This window comes from Lipophrys pholis (assembly GCF_963383615.2).
Source record: "Lipophrys pholis genome assembly, chromosome: 21".
NCBI classification, from domain to species: domain Eukaryota; kingdom Metazoa; phylum Chordata; class Actinopteri; order Blenniiformes; family Blenniidae; genus Lipophrys; species Lipophrys pholis.
In genome coordinates, this window is record NC_137649.1 from 15246315 (window position 1) to 15262708 (window position 16394).

The window sequence follows — 16394 nt, forward strand, 5'->3', positions numbered from 1 at the left end:
TGAAGGAATATTAGAATACCTGATAATAAAATATCCACGGCAAAGAAGAAAATGTTATAACACACTGCATTTATACAGCGCCAAGCTCTAATATGGTCATCATCCACTAAGAAGCTTCTTTTCATCTGTAGAGACTGAAAAAAAAATAATAATCACAAACCAATAGAATTCATTAACACACTTCGAGCCTTGTTGTGAGACAGGTTAGTTTGACCATATTGGTGATGTGCTGTGACTATTAGTCACTGAGATAAGTGATTATTGATCAGTTTGTACTCTATATGACAGCTGCTACAACAGAAGAACTGAACATTACACCCATACAAAAAAGAGTGAGGACAGAGGACAGAATGAAGACATTTAATGAAGAAATACTAGATCGAAGCTGGGGATCGGTACTGGAAGAAGAAAACAGGGACAAAGCATATGAAGCATTTCTCATTACCTTCAAAACCCTTTATGATAAACACTGTTCAACAGTGAAATACCCAGAAAGAAATGAATGAATTATTCTTATAGCTCACCTCTTATCGACTTATTCTTATCTCTATAACGTGTGCATTCACCCATATATATTGTGAAATGGCTTTGAAGGCTTCTGACCACAAAAATCTGCAGTGTATTTCGTGCAAGAGTCCATTTTGGTTCTCCTTTCAGAGACGTGCCCCCAACATATTCTTTATGGTCAGTATTTAAACTCAAAGCTCTGTACTGTTCTGAAAGACGTGTCGGATTGTTTTCTCTCGACTTATCACCAAACACGGCACTTCTCCTTTTAATCTACCACTGACGTAACGCGGTGCAAATTGCAGCACTATGTATTTCACCATTTCACAACTAAATAAATAAATAAATAACGGTGATCAACAAAGCAAATGTATCACTGTCGCGCTTGTCTGATCAGACGTGATAAACTCGAGACACTTTCATGAGGAGCCGGCGGTGGGTGCAGCTGTCAAGTATTCGTTTTTTAATCGTCCATACGTCAGCCAGAAAGAGGAAACGGCTCAGTCTCCCACAGATTTTGTGTCAGAGGAAAAGCCACACATCGATTTCCTGCTGACAGAATGACACAGAATGACTCTGCTCAAGCTGATGCTGGTTTTTCTGCTTCATAATGAAGGTAAAGATTTAGTTTTTTTAGTCAAGGTGCTTGTGATAAATGTATTAACCTTTATTTGAACTGTGAAGGTGGTGGACACTTATAGGAGTATCACATTTAGTCGTGCACGCTACTTATAGGTTTGATTGTCAACTTCACGATGTCCGATGATGGTTATTAAGTTGTTCATTGTGGTGCAGGTCAATTTGGTTTGTGTGTGACGGCGTCTCATCCACTTCAAAAGTGTGTTGACATTATTTAACTTCACATTTCATGCATTCGTGAGTTTGATCAACTTGAAAGCAGAATCTGTAGTTCAATGTGTTTAATATACATCCGAACCATGAAGTGAACATGATTAAATTACGTTTGTTTGCTGGATTTAATTAGACTGAGTTTAGGGATTGGTAATAATTTAAATGATCGGATTTGGATCAGAAGGATTTTTGTTGAAAAGTGAATTTAATAAATGATAATTTTGTAACACTGTGATAAAGGGTGAGATTAAAATAGATTTCATGGTTGTTTGAAATATGTAAATAAATTAAAGTTATGTTAGAAAATGGAAATATTTGTTGGTGGTAGTATTGTTGAAGGATGTGAATAATACTTTAAGTTTAACATTTCAATCACAACTTTAGTTACTGGAAGAGACAAACCGATTTTGATTCATAGATTAGATTGAGAGAGTTGATTTTTTTTTGTGTGTGCAACTTTTAGAATGTAGATATTTGACAACATGACATGGCCCACATCCATTTACTCAAAATGTGTTATTTGTCCTTTTCTTTTTACATCAGGCATCAGAGGAGACATCCCTCAATATCATCTCTATCAGAGACCTGGAGATGAAGTCTTGTTACCTATTCTTAAGCTGTCATTATCTGAGAGCAGATGCTCAGGTATTAACTGGCTTTACAACAAAGATCCAAGTGGAACTTCTACTGATGTCGATGATGGAAAGGTTCAGAAGGACTCAGCTCGAGCTGCCAGGCTGAGTCTGCACAGTAACTGCTCTCTGACCATCAAGAACATCACAGCTGAGGACGCTGGTCGGTACACCTGTCGATATACGTGGGACAGTAACTGGGACTCATGGGTGTTTCTAAACATTTTGACAAGTGAGTCTTTCATCTTTATGATGTTTTAACATAATGATTTTGTTTCTGACAGTCATATGATTGTAACAGATATTGTAACTGTTTTCTTCCAGTTTCACCATCGTCCACAGACACAGATCCAAATGAAGAAGAAGAAGTGACATTAACATGCTCTCTGTTGGGATATGAAAGACGCTGTGAATCCAGGAGTCCCCGCTGGGTGGATGAGCAGGGAGCTGAGCTGGATGGTGAAGGTGATGGTTTCAAGTATGGAGGAAAGAGAAACTGTGCTTCTTATCTGACTGTGAAGCGTCAGACTAAACAAAGAAGAAGATACTTCTGCCAGTATGTCGATTCAACGGGTGTGAAGATTGAGGCTAATTACACAACTGTGTCCTCAGGTACAATAACACACTGCATATTCAATCACAACCATAAACTAAGATGAGCCTAGAATCCAAACTTTACTAAAGGAAGTGCTTATTTTGCTTTAATTAATCACCTTCATGTGACCATAGATCAAGGCCATGATGACAAGATCATCTTCATCATTGGAGGAGTGGTCGGATTGTTGGTGTTGTTACTTGTCATTGCAGTTATCCTAGTGATCCTATTGAAATGCAGAAAGCAAGCCAAAGCCACAAAAGGTCAGTAAAAACAAACAAATCCAGCTCTTAAGTGAATAATGAAATTAATTTCTACTTGACATCACTTACAAAACGTTGATAATATGTTTTTTAATGGATGCAGCAAGAAGATAAAAACGGCAAACATCAAAAAGTACAAGTCACTTGTTATATTTTATAACTCTCACACTGCCTGTTTAAATGTCATCCATCGTTAATGGAAATACATGGGTAATAATCACGCATTGATTCAATGAATGTTCCTCTCATCCAGATTTCTTTTCTGCTTTTTTAAAATTTATTTCAGTAGGATCTTTTTATTCTCACTGCTCAGCATTTAAAATGAACTTTATATTTTTTTAATCCTCCCGTGTTTCGTCTATTAATACACATTGCTGAATAATGCAACATAATTTAATGTGTTTCTGTGCAACTGATTACACTCTTGAAATTAGTAACTCGTTGACGGCTACTGAAGTTTCAAATGGTGTATTGCTTGTCACTTGTTACAGCAATGGAAACTTTTGTCAGCTTTGGATTTTTCTGAATCGGGGTTTCAAGCTGATTTTATTTCATTTTAATCTCAGTTCAAAGGTCATTCATGACCTGGTCTTAGTAGGGCCAGATCAAAAAATGGTAGCATGTTAACCTGTAAATATTACAAGACAACTTCAACATTGCGAGTGCAGCCTGGTGCATAATTGTCTCAAAACACTTAGTGTGGTCAACTCTACTTTTTATTGCAGTGCTGAAAATGTATTAAAACCTTACATGATATAATCCTGGGATTGCACTGGTGAATAAGGCATGAAATCTTATTTTTTCTTCCAGATGTTCACAAACCAGCCAATATCCTGGTAAGTATTTACAGAAAATACTTCAGGACTGAATACAAGCGTCATACAACCAGCTACTTCCGATATTTGGTGAAACTGAATTTGAAGATCATTTCTTGTGCCACTTATTATTTTTAGACTGCAGCATGCTTACAGGAAATGCAAGCATGGGTTTTGCTTCCCTTTTCTTCTTCTTTTGCCACTTAGAGGAAACGTAGAAGATAGTATGATTTCTTAACCTGCATCCAACATCATGGTGCTCAATGGGGCACCTTAGTGTGAGATGGGGGGAGATGGGGGTCAAGGGTCATGCTCAGGGACCCACAGTGGTGACCTGTCCTGACCTGGATTCAAACCAGGATTCAAAGTCGGCCTTTCCAACCTCATGATTGCCACTGGCCCAATAATTAAAATCTCAAAGAAACTTCAAATGAACAAATTTAGCAAAAGCAGAGATATAAGGACTTTTGTACTCTGCACACTTTCAAAGTGACAATAACGCAGCAATTCATTGTAATACACCGACATTTCTGTAGTTTACATATCTTTTCCTCGTAATTTCGCTATGATAATCTGAGACAAAACACCACCACAGTCTGCATGGTGATCCGGATTTAGTTTCACTCACAACTGTTTCTGACGCGTATTTATCCTGAGAGGTGATAAACTGTTGTTTTGATTTCACTTTCATGTTTAGCACCTACTAATAGACTCTCTCCAGAGATGATTTTCTGTTGTCAGTTTCTCATGTGTGTCCTTATGACCGTCGCTCCATACACACTTGTCAGCTTTCTTATGTACTCGCTCTACATTTCCCAGAATTCTTTGCCAGCTACAACAATATATTGTGCTCCTTTCTCCAGTATCTGAGCGTGTGCACGTTAAAGTGTTCATCACCATGGAAACCTATTTCAGGCCACCCTGATACTGATATGAATCCTAACCATGTGATTTCAGTGCTTGAAATCCAGCGAACTATAACTGATAAGAGTCGTCAGTGGCCACATTTTTCATAAACTCCTGTGTTTGCATTCAGGATGAGACGGACCTGACCTACGCCACAGTAAATGAGCACAATACCACTGAAAATAAAAATGTAAGTAGTTTTTGACTAAGCTTTAGCCAGAGGCATAAAAGTACGCTTTTTGTCACACTGACATTGTAATGTTGTGCAATGGTTGTTTAACAGAAAATGAATTAATGTGCTGTTTGCTATTCTTAAACCTGTGTGTTCACACTCAGGATGAGACAGAGATCAATCTGACCTACGCCACCGTGAGCCATTCCAATCAAAAGGTCCAGCAGAAGAAAAAGGTACGTTTATACATACATCTTCTCGAGTGCAGGAATACATAGTTACATTTATCTAATGGTAATACGAGAATTAATAACGATGTCTCTTCAGCATGACAAATCAATGAGAGCAACCAATCTGCACAAACATGGTTCCTGTGAAAGAAATCTATGCAAACTAATACGTCACAACAAGAAAACCCTAATCTGATTCCTGCCGGTGATTGAGGCAACAGTGATGACCACTATTCCATTGTGCTACTCCACACAATCCGAGTTTTCCTATTGAAATACTATCATGTGTCGTGTCTAAACATTGATTATTATTATTATTATTATTATTATTATTATTATTATTATAAAAAGGAAAGCTCCATTGACTGCGAACACTGCACAGTTTCTCAAAGTGAATCACACAAAAACGTGTTTCTGTCGTTCAGGTCAACGGAGAGGAAAAGGTGGACGAAGTGACTTATTCTGCAGTCAACACTCGGTGAAGAGTAAAGAGAAAGCTCCCAGGATGCCTCGGTAAAGGAGCAGTTTGTTCAGTTAAACGTGCTTTTCTTTTTTTCTTTCTTACTTGCACAGAAGCAGTGTCATCTTCAAATTGTCTCAATCGCTTTTTTCTCATGTCAGTATTATTGTATATTATAATTATTATGTATCTCAATAGAATTGATTCTATCTGAGTCATAGTTGTAAGGAGTCCAACGGACTTGATTTGTGTTCATTTTCTAAGATTATTTTTGGAAGATATCAGGGTTTTTACAACTTTTAGGATTAAATATCTTGTGTGTGATAGATGAAGTTAAGGTTATTTTTTTTTGTTGTTTTTTTGCCAGCTGTACTTTTCATAATGCTGCATTTGTCTTGAAAATGTCTGGAGTGCTGCTGTATCGTCTTGTAAAATGCACAAAAAATTATTTTTCCTCCTTTTTTGTGGTCAGCTAATTAGTTTAAAAATCAAACAAAGTTTCTTGAAAATGTATTGTTTATGTGCAAGTCACTTCTGCCACGTTTCACTGTCACGAATCTTTGGTTATGTAATTACTTTTGGAAAGGGATTTACTCTAGATTTTAATTCTACTGGCACTGCAGATACAAGAAAATAATCTGCAATCGTTTGGTCTCGTTGAGAATGGAACCGCTGACAGCCTGCAACAGCTTCCACACACTGTTCTCTACACAGCACAGAAACTATAAGTTGACAGATTGTAATGGAGGTAAAACACAAACGTTTGTGGAGAGTTTCAGAATCCTTCATCAATTCCTCGTCGCATTAACCAGCTTCTACCATGGCTGCAGTACTGTGACCGTGTGAAGTCACTGTCATGACATGGACATCACCTCCAATTCAGTGGAGGTTGACATTGTGCAGTTTAAACATATTGTGAAAACCCAAGTTTATAAAATCTAACTTGCACTGTGTGTCAAGTAATAGCTACTAAAATACAGCCTTAAAATGTTTTGATGCACAATCTACTCACAATAGCACCGACACTAAACCCCCTGATGGTGCACAGATCAAAATGTAATTGTGTTGTTTTTAATACAGTGGCTTTTCTACTGTATTAAAGTTTCATGGTCTTTTCTCTTGTCTGGAACTTGCTCCGCCTCTGGATTAAGTTGCTGCGGCTGCCTGGACTCTGCTGCCTGTTTCATCTGCATGTGGTTGCAGTTGACGCCCTGGCTTTCACAACTGAAGGAAGGAAGTTACATTTATCTAGTTATTTCGTCCTTCATGCAGCTATAGGGTGAAAGTTACATGTGTGGATATCCACCAGGTCTTGCATGTTATAGAACAGCTAATCTGGAGCGGCTGGATTATTGTGCAAGGTCCCACTCAGGGGTGTCAAACTGTATAGTCAGCTTAGCCAGACCAACAAAAGAAAAATATTCCTGTTTTTAAATTCTTTGAAAATGTCACACATGACACAAAATGGTGTTGACGAACTTAAAGGTGTCATATTATGCAAAAGTCACTTTCTAATGGTTTTGGAATCAGAAATCAAACCCTATTTAGTGTCATCCAATTCCAGTTCAGCCAATCACAATCAAGGTAGGCCCTCCCTTTGACCTTCCCACAATTAGGGACTTCTGCTCTGGCACATGGCACCACATGAGGAAGTACTGCCTACTCTTCCCAAGATGGGCATGTGTGGGCGGAGCCAGTCCAGCTCACACAGACACAGCAGATTCTGAATGCAGCTCCTATGATCCAACGTTCAAATAGCTGAAAGTCAAGGAAAAGGCAATAAACTTTGAAAACAATGTTTTTGGACCAACGGGGCCGATGTGAAAATGTTGAAGAGCTGTATAATATGACCCCTTTAAATGCTGAGAATATGTGTTTATCCGAGTGTAATGAGGAATTTTCTTCTGAAAGGTATTGACAATGTATTCGAGATGTACATCAACAACTAAAACTGGGTCCTCTATGCTTTCTTTTTTCCCGTGTGTATTCTGGTAGAGTAACTTTACGAAACGGCCGCCTGTGGTGGCCACAACATTCAGTGCTCTGAACCCCAAACCTGGAGAGTGGCTTGGGCATAAGACCAAAGATCTTGGTGCACAAGAACAGTAAGAATTTATAAAGAACCAAAGCTTAAATGAGAAATGTAGGACAATCATGCAAAAGGTTGGACTGTGACATTGTCTCTTCTTGCAAGAATGATGTTAAAATAAAATCAAATGTTTTTTTACTTGGAAATTCTCATGACATAAACACATTGCAGCGATGTCATTCAAACACTTCAAGACTTTTATTACACCGACGCTTTAAAGAAAAACCCAAAACAAAACAATTTGTCTCCTAAATAAAAACATTTTCGGCCAGACGATGTGCACTGTTTTTCCTTTGTGTGAGTTTGAGAGGAACGCAGGTCGTTATGATTGTTGAAATGGCAGGGAATCGTTGGGGTGACTTCACAAAACAACAGCACACAGTTTATGGGGGGAGGGGTTGAGGGTGAAGCCGACGCGTGGCGTCAGATCCAGATCGTCCTCCGAAACTCCAGGCGGAGGAGTGAAGCGAAAGTGTTGCAGGAGGGTGCAGAAGAAGAGGAAGAGCTCCATCCTGGCCAGGCTCTCTCCGAGACAAATCCTGCGACCTGGAAGAGAAGAAACACTCTGAGCCTCCAGCCGGTCGATACGTCCGCCGCAGTGATGGCCGAGCTCACAAACCTGCAGAAAAAGCCATGAAGGCATCTCTCTTGACAAACTTTCCGTTTCCGTCCAGGAAGTGTGCGGGATAGAAAGTGTGCGGGTGCTCCCACTCAGTCTCGTCATACAGGACGGACGTCAGAAGAGGATACACCGTGGTTCCCTGCAGAAATGACACAAACTTCTACGGCAGGTGTTTCAAACTCAAATGGGCCCGGGCTCACCTCTGGCTCTGCCTGCCGCCTCATTAGAAAGCAATTTTCTGTGTTTGAGTAGACAAAAATAAAATAAAAATGAAGAATAGATTTTTCCAAATGTGATGTAAAACTGCTGGTTCTTGAAAGAATCTAGTAAATGAGCGGTACTCTTCTCCGGCCTGACACAACAGCACACTTCTTCATCACACATCTTCCATTTCATTTTAAACTACAACTAGCTTTTCTTGGCGTGCCCGATTTTATGAATTTACCAAGTTTTACAATTTTCTGACATTTTAAACGGCAAAATATATCAATTCCTTGCAGAGAAGATCCTCAGATTGATTGAATGGAGGTCGCCTCCCTGATAACAAAGTAATAACAGGTCTTCTTCATTTCATGAGGTCACCCTTTGGTGATCTTTTATTCGGCCTCACCTTCTTGATGAAATACCCGTGGAAAGTGACGTCCTGAGTGGTCTTGTGAGGAAGCGACATGGGAACGATGTTGGCCAGTCTCTGGGTTTCATGGATGACGGCGTTGGTGAAGTGCAGGTTTTTCCTGTCATCGAGCTGCACCTGACGATCTCCTACGACCCTCCTCAGCTCCTCCTGGACCTGCTCTGTAAAGGAAAAACAAAGGAAAGACCGGAGATCACGTTAGTGTAAATAAAACGGCATCAGAGAAAAACTACATCCAAAATTATTGTTAAAGTAAAAGCAAAATGACATTCAGAACTATCGCCAAATTAGTCTCAAATAGTCCACAACAACATTAAAACCAGTCTACCATAAGTTCTAAATAAAATACCAAACTAGATTAAAACTAATTCACAAGTAAATTCATGAGAATGAAAGCAAATCTAAAGGAAAAACGTTGGAAGCAAAGGGTCCCAAAGTGAATATTGTATGTCCCTACCTTATAACGAAAGCCATCCAGGAAAATGGATTTCAGTTCAATCTTTTAAAAGAAACATTTCTGGCCCTTCTCAGATCCTACGGACCTATTCTAAAAAAGAATTAGCATTTGTTGTATTTAAGTTGGGGACGTCTTGAGCCTTGTACCCTGTATCCTGGGATACTTGGCCATGAGCAGGAATCCCCATCTCAGAGTGGTGGACGTCGTCTCGGTGCCGGCACGGAACAGGTTTGACACTGTGTTCAAGAGGTTCTCGCTGTGGAAGTGACTGTTGGTAATACCAGCGTTCTAAACAGAGACATACAAAATCATCGTCGGTTCAATAAATCTGACGAGGTCCCAGTTTCCCAGACTCCAACCTGCGCCGGAAACGATGTAGAATAATGAAGAACCGACCTCCAGCTTCTGCTGCCGGAACAGAAAAGCATCCACGAAGCATCGGCACATCTGTGGGTCGAACATCTCTCTGAGACGAGCAATGAAGGACCGGTTAAGTACTCGCTCGGCTTCATTTGCGGCAAACATGGCCTTTGTATCAGCAGCCCACCGGAACAACCACGGGAGGACGTTGTACTTCTGCGCCACACATTAAAATAACACACAAAGTGTATGAGTGGATGGAAACAGTTCGTCAATATGAGCTTAGCGAAGGTCTGATAAAATACCTGGACTGTAGGGACGCCCAGAAGTTCAATGGCTCTGATGCTTTCCTTTACCATGGATATGAACTCAGGATCATCGTATTCAAATCTGCTGCCATAGACGAAAATGCAGATGATGTTGGAAACTGCACAGTTCATCGGCTGAGTTGTATCAACAGCTTCTCCTGAGATAAAAAAAAAAAGAAGAAAAAATCGAAATGAAAACTTAGTGATTGTTGAAGCCATGCACTGCTAATATGCGACTGAACGGTGGGCTACCGTTGAATTTCTTGAAACCTTGAACGAGATGGTGGGTTTCTTCAATTATTTTGTCCTCACACGCCCTCTTGCCCATCCCAAAGTCTCTCAGGTTGGTCAGAGCGAAGCGCCTCATTTCTTTCCACGTGTCCCCATTGGCCCATAAAATCCCTGGAACAAAGAGTTTCAGGGGCCACCTCGTGAGAAAGAGCAATGCACATTAAGGCGGATGCAGAAAAATTGTTCCCGGCAGATAGATTGGTTCTCACCCAGAGTTGATCCCACCTAACTAGTGTTAGGATCTTTTTGTCTTTTCTTACCGTGTCCTTGGGAGAGGGCTTTCGATGATTTTGGCGGATCTCTGTCTCCGAACACCGCATCCAAGGTCACAAGTGCTTCCTTCACTGTCTTGTATCCTGTGAGAACCACCACTTTCTTGGGTCCCAGATAGACGGTGAAGACTGAACCATACTTCTTGGACAGCTGAGAATAGCAGAAAATTAAAAGAAAAAAAAAAAAGAAGACGTTTTTAAAGAGAAAGCTGACAGAGTGTCTGAAGTTCCCTCTGCCGTCCTCACCTTCACCAATGTCTGGTAAGGTCTCTTCATGTCCAGCTGCAGCAGGTTTCCTATCAGAGGCAGTGGTGTGGGTCCTGGAGGCTCCATCCTCTGGTGTTGGAAACTGACAATAAAACATAAGTGCATGTACAAAAAAAAAGAAAAAAGAAAGAAAATCAACAAAATGAAAACATGCATTTGACACATAAACTGAGATATTTCAGTTGAAACCTTTCAGTCTATATGTTTAAGTGGGAAGAAATACAACAATAAAAGGAACTTTAAAATTTTCCTTTTTTCTTTTTTAAATCTGAATGCACCTGTAGATGAGCAGGAAAGTCAGAACTGCCAACAGTGCGACCGGAACCCAGAACTGAAGGAAAACATCCATGATGCCCATGAGTCTGAAACGAGTGACTGCAGGATTCGATAGAAAGAAGTTATTTGCGGGCAGAGGAGGGATGAGTTTAAGTCAGCAAACTAAGTTGGCACAACAGGAGGGAAAATAAATACTGAAAGAGAATTTATGTGGACTTTGACTCGAGAATAAATGACAGATAAAGTCTGTGGTTAGGACCGAGGGTGAGATTAATGTTTCTGTAAAAGGCAAAAAGCTCAACATTAGAGTGTGACCAAGCCTGTCTTCATCTCTCGCTGTACCAAGTTGGAGTCTTTGGTTTGAAACGAGGACGTTTAACATTGCCTTGTATCATTATCACAATATTAAATACATAAATATTTATATGTACGGGGCTTAATGGTGTTTAAATATTATACAATATATTATATACCTGGAGAAGAGCTGCACGATGAAAACAACACTATTTATGACCAACTAAGCAGTGAAATAATAAAATGAAATATGTGAAAAGAATGTGTGGATCCGGTATCAAATATAAAACATGTACAACTATACTGTATATATATATATATATAAATATCCAAAAAGTAAAACTGAATAGATATGATACAATGAAAAAATATGTTACAGCTACCATGTCAATAAATCAATATAAAAATTCATATAATTGGGTGAAATATTTTTATACGAACTTCAATCCTGATCAAAATACAGAAAATCCCAACTAATGACTGAACCCACAACTTATGTATTCACCTCAGATGAACCTCAACCGATAACCTGTGTATTCTGGATTGTGAAGGAAACATGCGCGCAGTGACACCGGCATTAAATTAAAATGGCTCATGTATTATGTTACCCAACAGGATCATTCACCTCTCAGCCACTCATTAATTCCATTCTAACTCATTTTATTTGGACTGAGATTTCTGACGCTTTTCTGTCGGCACCATTGATCATTTGCCCCAAGGAATCGGCGTGCATTCATCAAAAATAGCGTTGGTACGCTTTCTTTAGTTTTTTAGTCAACACATGTTATAGAACAATTATCAGATTATCTCAGGTTTTATTGAAGGCAATCTTTTTTTTACTTTAGCTATAAATAGTATTGTAACTTTTCTTCATACATTCAATACAAGATTGAACGACAGAAGATAAGACACATTTTGTGTAACAATTTCATAAAATCTGGACTGTTTGAGAATCGTTCTGTCGAAGCAGCATCAAGCCTTCAACTACAGGTTTGTGACCTCTTGTTTGTTTTCACTGACTGGGTTGGACTGTTCCAGGACAGAGAGGGCATGAGTTACTTTAACAGGAACCACAGGTAGTAATCCTTCACCAATATATAAACACATTTATTCTGCGTAATCACAGCCAAAGGTAAAACATGTTTGCTTTTCTTATTCTCTCACTATGGAGTTCATGAAAGTCAACTTCAGAAGTGAGAAAAAACAAACCAAAAAAAAAAAGTCACATTTTTGGTGAAACTTGCCATTTTCTTTCCTGTAATTTGTGTTTTACTGAAGTTTGCATTGTGAATACTTTCTGCATTTTATACAACTTCAATGGAGAGTGAACTAAAAGGTCAGCCACTCTCCAAATCCAGTTTAAGCATGTACCGGACATCGTATTTCCTCAAATCATCAAATGCAAAGTCTTTTGCACACTAACATGTACCAAACATGGTTTAATTTGCTGGAAGCAACAAGGAATTACCGACCTGATGTGAGAATTTATTTTTATTCAAAAAGAATCACATTGATTACTAGCTTGTTGGAGGAGCACCGACAGTCCATAGCGGCGGCGATGTCGGCAGAGCTCCAATCGGCCTTTGCCTCCCTGGAGACGAGTCTGGACGCTTTACAGGCCACTGTCACCGACTATGGTGAACGCCTTGTAAATGTGGAGGCCGGCTTAACATCACATGAGGAACGCATTACAGACCTGGAGGCCTCGTGTGCTACGCTAACCGAAGCTTGTGCTAAGCTTCGTGCCAAAAATGCAGACCTGGAGGGGCGGAATCGGCGCAACAACATTCGTATTATTGGCCTACCGGAATCAGTGGAGGGTCCTCGACCTACAACCTTTTTCGCTGAAGCCTTGGTGGAGATATTTGGAGACCAGCTGCTACCGACTCCGCCGGAACTGGACCGGGCCCACCGTAGCTTCGCCGCTAAACCACGACAGGGGGACAGGCCTAGGCCAGTGATCGCATGTTTTCATCGGCATCAAACGAAGGAACTGATCGTCCGGGAGGCCCGTAAACGGAGAAACGACCTGAAGTACCGTGAGTCGCCAGTCCGCATTTACGAGGATTACCCACCCGATGTTTTGGAGCAGCGCGCGGCCTACCGCGACATCATGGCTAAGTTGTACAATGCGGGCCTCCGGCCTGCGTTGCTATGTCCAGCGAAGCTTCAGATTACCAAGAAAGACGGTAATAAAAAAACGCTTTTACCTTTTTCACGACAACCGGAAGTAGCGTCTTGTGGTGCTCGATCACTTCCTGTTTGTGCCGGTCTCATTGAAAATGGACCTTATCTTTTCACCCACGCTCCTGAACTTGCCAGCTTTTTCATTTGCTGATGGGAAGGCCATCGCAGCGGGTAATACACGAACAAATACACTTGAAGAAGGGTATAAGTTCATCCATGAAGAATATATCCACAGCTATCAAGGTAAGAAAAGACGTAGTTCAGTGAGTTAACTGCTAGCTACAACATATGATGAACATAAACATGGTGAGAAGCCTCATCTAGTCTGCTTAATTATTAGAGGTATTTATTGGAGGCATGATCTAGACTTTTAAATGATATTGAATGAGTTTGCTATTATGATAGGGGAAAGTTATGATGATGATGCCAGATGTTAACCTTAACCCTGCTTTGCTTCTGCATGCTTTTAGTATCAGATAGTATCAGCTGTCATAGATGAGAGCTGAAGAACACTTCTCTGTTTTAGATCTCACTGGGTGTTGACAAGCTGAGTTGTTGGTTTATTCCTGTAGTTGTGCAGCTGGTAAAGGCTTTTTCAACCATGTAGTTGAACTCCTGTATCAGACTGCTCACTTCTCCCAGCTCCAGCTGCCAACGCTTCCTCCTACACTGACCTGCACAAGTGATCTACACAGATGGACCAGACCAAGAACACAGGTGATCTACACAGATGGACCAGACCAAGAACACAGGTGATCCACACAGATGGACCAGACCAAGAACACAGGTAAAAAAAAGTGAAACCATTGTTTTCCTTTTGTAATATCATTTAGTATGTGACAATCTCCTTAGTAGTTTTAGCAATTTAAGTAAAAATCTTAGCTCTCACAAATCTATCCCTCCATGTCCGACCAAATTGCTCACCTGTCCCTTTATTTATTTGTCATATTTGTTTATTTCTTGTATAGGATCCATCCTGAACCTGCCAGTGAGGTGGTGGGGGGGAAACAGATGCGTGCAGTCCAGCTGTACAGAGCTTACACAGGTATCATTTATTAGTAATTAATGTTTTTATGCTTGTAATGTTTCCTTTGTTTTAACTTACTGTGATTATGTCACTCATGTGTTTGTAGGACCACTTCCTGATCCCGACATCCTGACATCAGGAGAAAAACTATGCCAACTGGAGTCCCAACCACTCATAGCTTTCATTTTAGATTGCCTCTCAACTTTGGAGTTCGTCCAAAACAAATGATGTGACCCAGGTTGCTGACCTCAAGGTTCAGGATGGCCACACAAGTCTGAGGCGTTCACACACATACTACTGGCAGGAACAGGGTCAGCTGGTAATCACTGGATTGGAATGGTGGGACTTTGTCTCTGACACATTTATAACAATAACTGTTGAGCGAGAGTGGCGTGATGAATCGTTCATTTACCAGATGAAATCAAAACTGGACATGTTTTACTTCAACACCATCAATGTGTTTATTTCAATGCAGTAATGATCATATTAAAATGTATAAATGACCCTTTGTCACTTTGTGTTTTGAACATTAAATCTCAAGTTGTGTGAATCACTGTAAATAGTGTGAATCACTGTAAATAGTGTCTAACACGTCAGCAATAAGCTGCTCCTTCATGCCCACAGCCACCCTGAAGGAGAACATTAAAACTCAAGGCATTCTGGGGCAGCGCTGGGTTCAGGCTTCATCTCCTCTTGTCTGAGCTCTGGTCCAGTATATGAGGCGGGATGCAGGTGGAGCAATGGACTCCCAGAAGATCCAGAACACACTCTCAGATGGGAATTTCATCTAGTGCACCTGTGAAACCAAAAAATAAAATGATGATCATACAATAAAATACATTACTATATAAATAAGGTCTAACTATAAAATAACTCACAATGTTATAAACGTTTTAGTATTCATTTTTTTCTAATAATTTCATGACTTTATTTTTTAAATGTAAAATTAAATTGAAACCGTCTCGTTTTCATTTTCACTGACTAGCACGATTGGTTTAATTATTGAGCTCCTGTGACATTATTTCCTTGTGGATCAACACATTGTGTGAGTCCAGGTACAAGTATACAGTATATGTATCCGTCATTGATTTGATCTCTAGATGGTCTAGATCTACACACTGGTGCTGCAACGCGTCCTGCAATTGTATTATTAGTTATATTTGATCTTATATGACAAACTTATGCAATTTACCATCTTAGATATTTACCTGTGGGTGGATGAGCCACATAATGGTGGTCTGCAGTAGCAGCTTCAGCCTGGCTTGCTGTGAGAGGACAAGCTACCGTTTCTGAGCCAGAGACAGAATCCCTCCGAGGTGGTGCAATAAAGTCATTCCAGGGAAAGAGACATGGAACTGGTGGTGGAGCCGCTGACAACATCCTCCTGGTGAAGTACTGGCTGCATACAAAAGTGCTCCCTGGCTTTATGCAGAATTTCAGACCCTCATCCCTCCTAATAGCTTGGATTCACTGCCTCCTTTAGCTCGGGTCCGTGGGAAAAGCGTGGTAAGAGAGGTATGGTTGTTTTCTTGCCCCACAAGAGCAACCAGGAACACAACAAAAACAACTGCGTCGAGACTGAGCCATTATCGTCACTGTCCAACGCTAAAGCCAGAGCCACCGGAAGTAAATGAGCACCACATCCGGTTTAAAACGCGGAAGTGTGAAAAAGGTCTATTGAGGAGGCGACCACCTTCCTGAACTCTATGAGTGCAGCTTAAATGTGTCTAGTGTCCCAACTCGCTGGCTTTTGTTCAAGCCGACACTGTTTTGGTTTCCATTGGTTGATGCTAGCACAGTTGCTAACGGCTAATTTTGTTAACTACTGTCTCAGACTTTTAAAGAATTCTTCAAACTGTTGAATCGCAGGAGTTTTGT

General features: G+C 40.3%; 2 protein-coding genes across 4 annotated transcripts; one reads left to right on the plus strand and one right to left on the minus strand.

Moving 5' to 3' along the window:
* Positions 1-843: 843 nt before the first annotated feature.
* LOC308126304 (uncharacterized protein) lies at positions 844-7795 on the plus strand. 2 transcript variants are annotated; one of them, XM_080490583.1, is made up of 9 exons: positions 979-1123; positions 1903-2223; positions 2316-2603; positions 2721-2849; positions 3660-3685; positions 4701-4760; positions 4907-4978; positions 5398-5485; positions 6584-7795. In XM_080490583.1, exons 1-8 carry the CDS (start codon positions 1078-1080, stop codon positions 5452-5454), a joined length of 999 nt encoding a protein of 332 aa, XP_080346709.1. In that variant the 5' UTR covers positions 979-1077; the 3' UTR covers positions 5455-5485; positions 6584-7795. The 2 variants fall into 2 exon arrangements, with proteins under 2 accessions (XP_080346708.1, XP_080346709.1); XM_080490582.1 differs by having other exon boundaries at positions 844-1123; positions 5398-7793.
* On the minus strand, positions 7699-13534 carry LOC308126303 (cytochrome P450 2K1-like). Of its 2 annotated transcripts, none has more exons than XM_080490581.1 (11): positions 13108-13534; positions 11011-11107; positions 10712-10814; positions 10454-10616; positions 10155-10304; positions 9900-10060; positions 9631-9810; positions 9381-9522; positions 8754-8938; positions 8141-8282; positions 7699-8067 (listed from the first exon to the last, which is right to left on the minus strand). In XM_080490581.1, exons 2-11 carry the CDS (start codon positions 11088-11090, stop codon positions 7883-7885), a joined length of 1491 nt encoding a protein of 496 aa, XP_080346707.1. In that variant the 5' UTR covers positions 11091-11107; positions 13108-13534; the 3' UTR covers positions 7699-7882. The 2 variants fall into 2 exon arrangements, with proteins under 2 accessions (XP_080346707.1, XP_080346706.1); XM_080490580.1 differs by having other exon boundaries at positions 13513-13528.
* Between the last annotated feature and the right edge of the window lie 2860 nt (positions 13535-16394).

What these genes read in the sequence shown, in the direction of transcription:
- LOC308126304 (XM_080490582.1), top strand. Translation starts at nt 1,078, where the DNA reads ATGACTCTGCTCAAGCTGATGCTGGTTTTTCTGCTTCATAATGAAG. An exon ending in GTTTCTAAACATTTTGACAA is followed by an intron (nt 2,224 to 2,315) that starts GTGAGTCTTTCA and finishes GTTTTCTTCCAG; the next exon opens with TTTCACCATCGTCCACAGAC. An exon ending in TTACACAACTGTGTCCTCAG is followed by an intron (nt 2,604 to 2,720) that starts GTACAATAACAC and finishes ATGTGACCATAG; the next exon opens with ATCAAGGCCATGATGACAAG.
- LOC308126303 (XM_080490581.1), bottom strand. Translation starts at nt 11,090, where the DNA reads ATGGGCATCATGGATGTTTTCCTTCAGTTCTGGGTTCCGGTCGCACTG. An exon ending in CTTACCAGACATTGGTGAAG is followed by an intron (nt 10,617 to 10,711) that starts GTGAGGACGGCA and finishes TGCTATTCTCAG; the next exon opens with CTGTCCAAGAAGTATGGTTC. An exon ending in CTTCATGGCTTTTTCTGCAG is followed by an intron (nt 8,068 to 8,140) that starts GTTTGTGAGCTC and finishes CTTCTCTTCCAG; the next exon opens with GTCGCAGGATTTGTCTCGGA.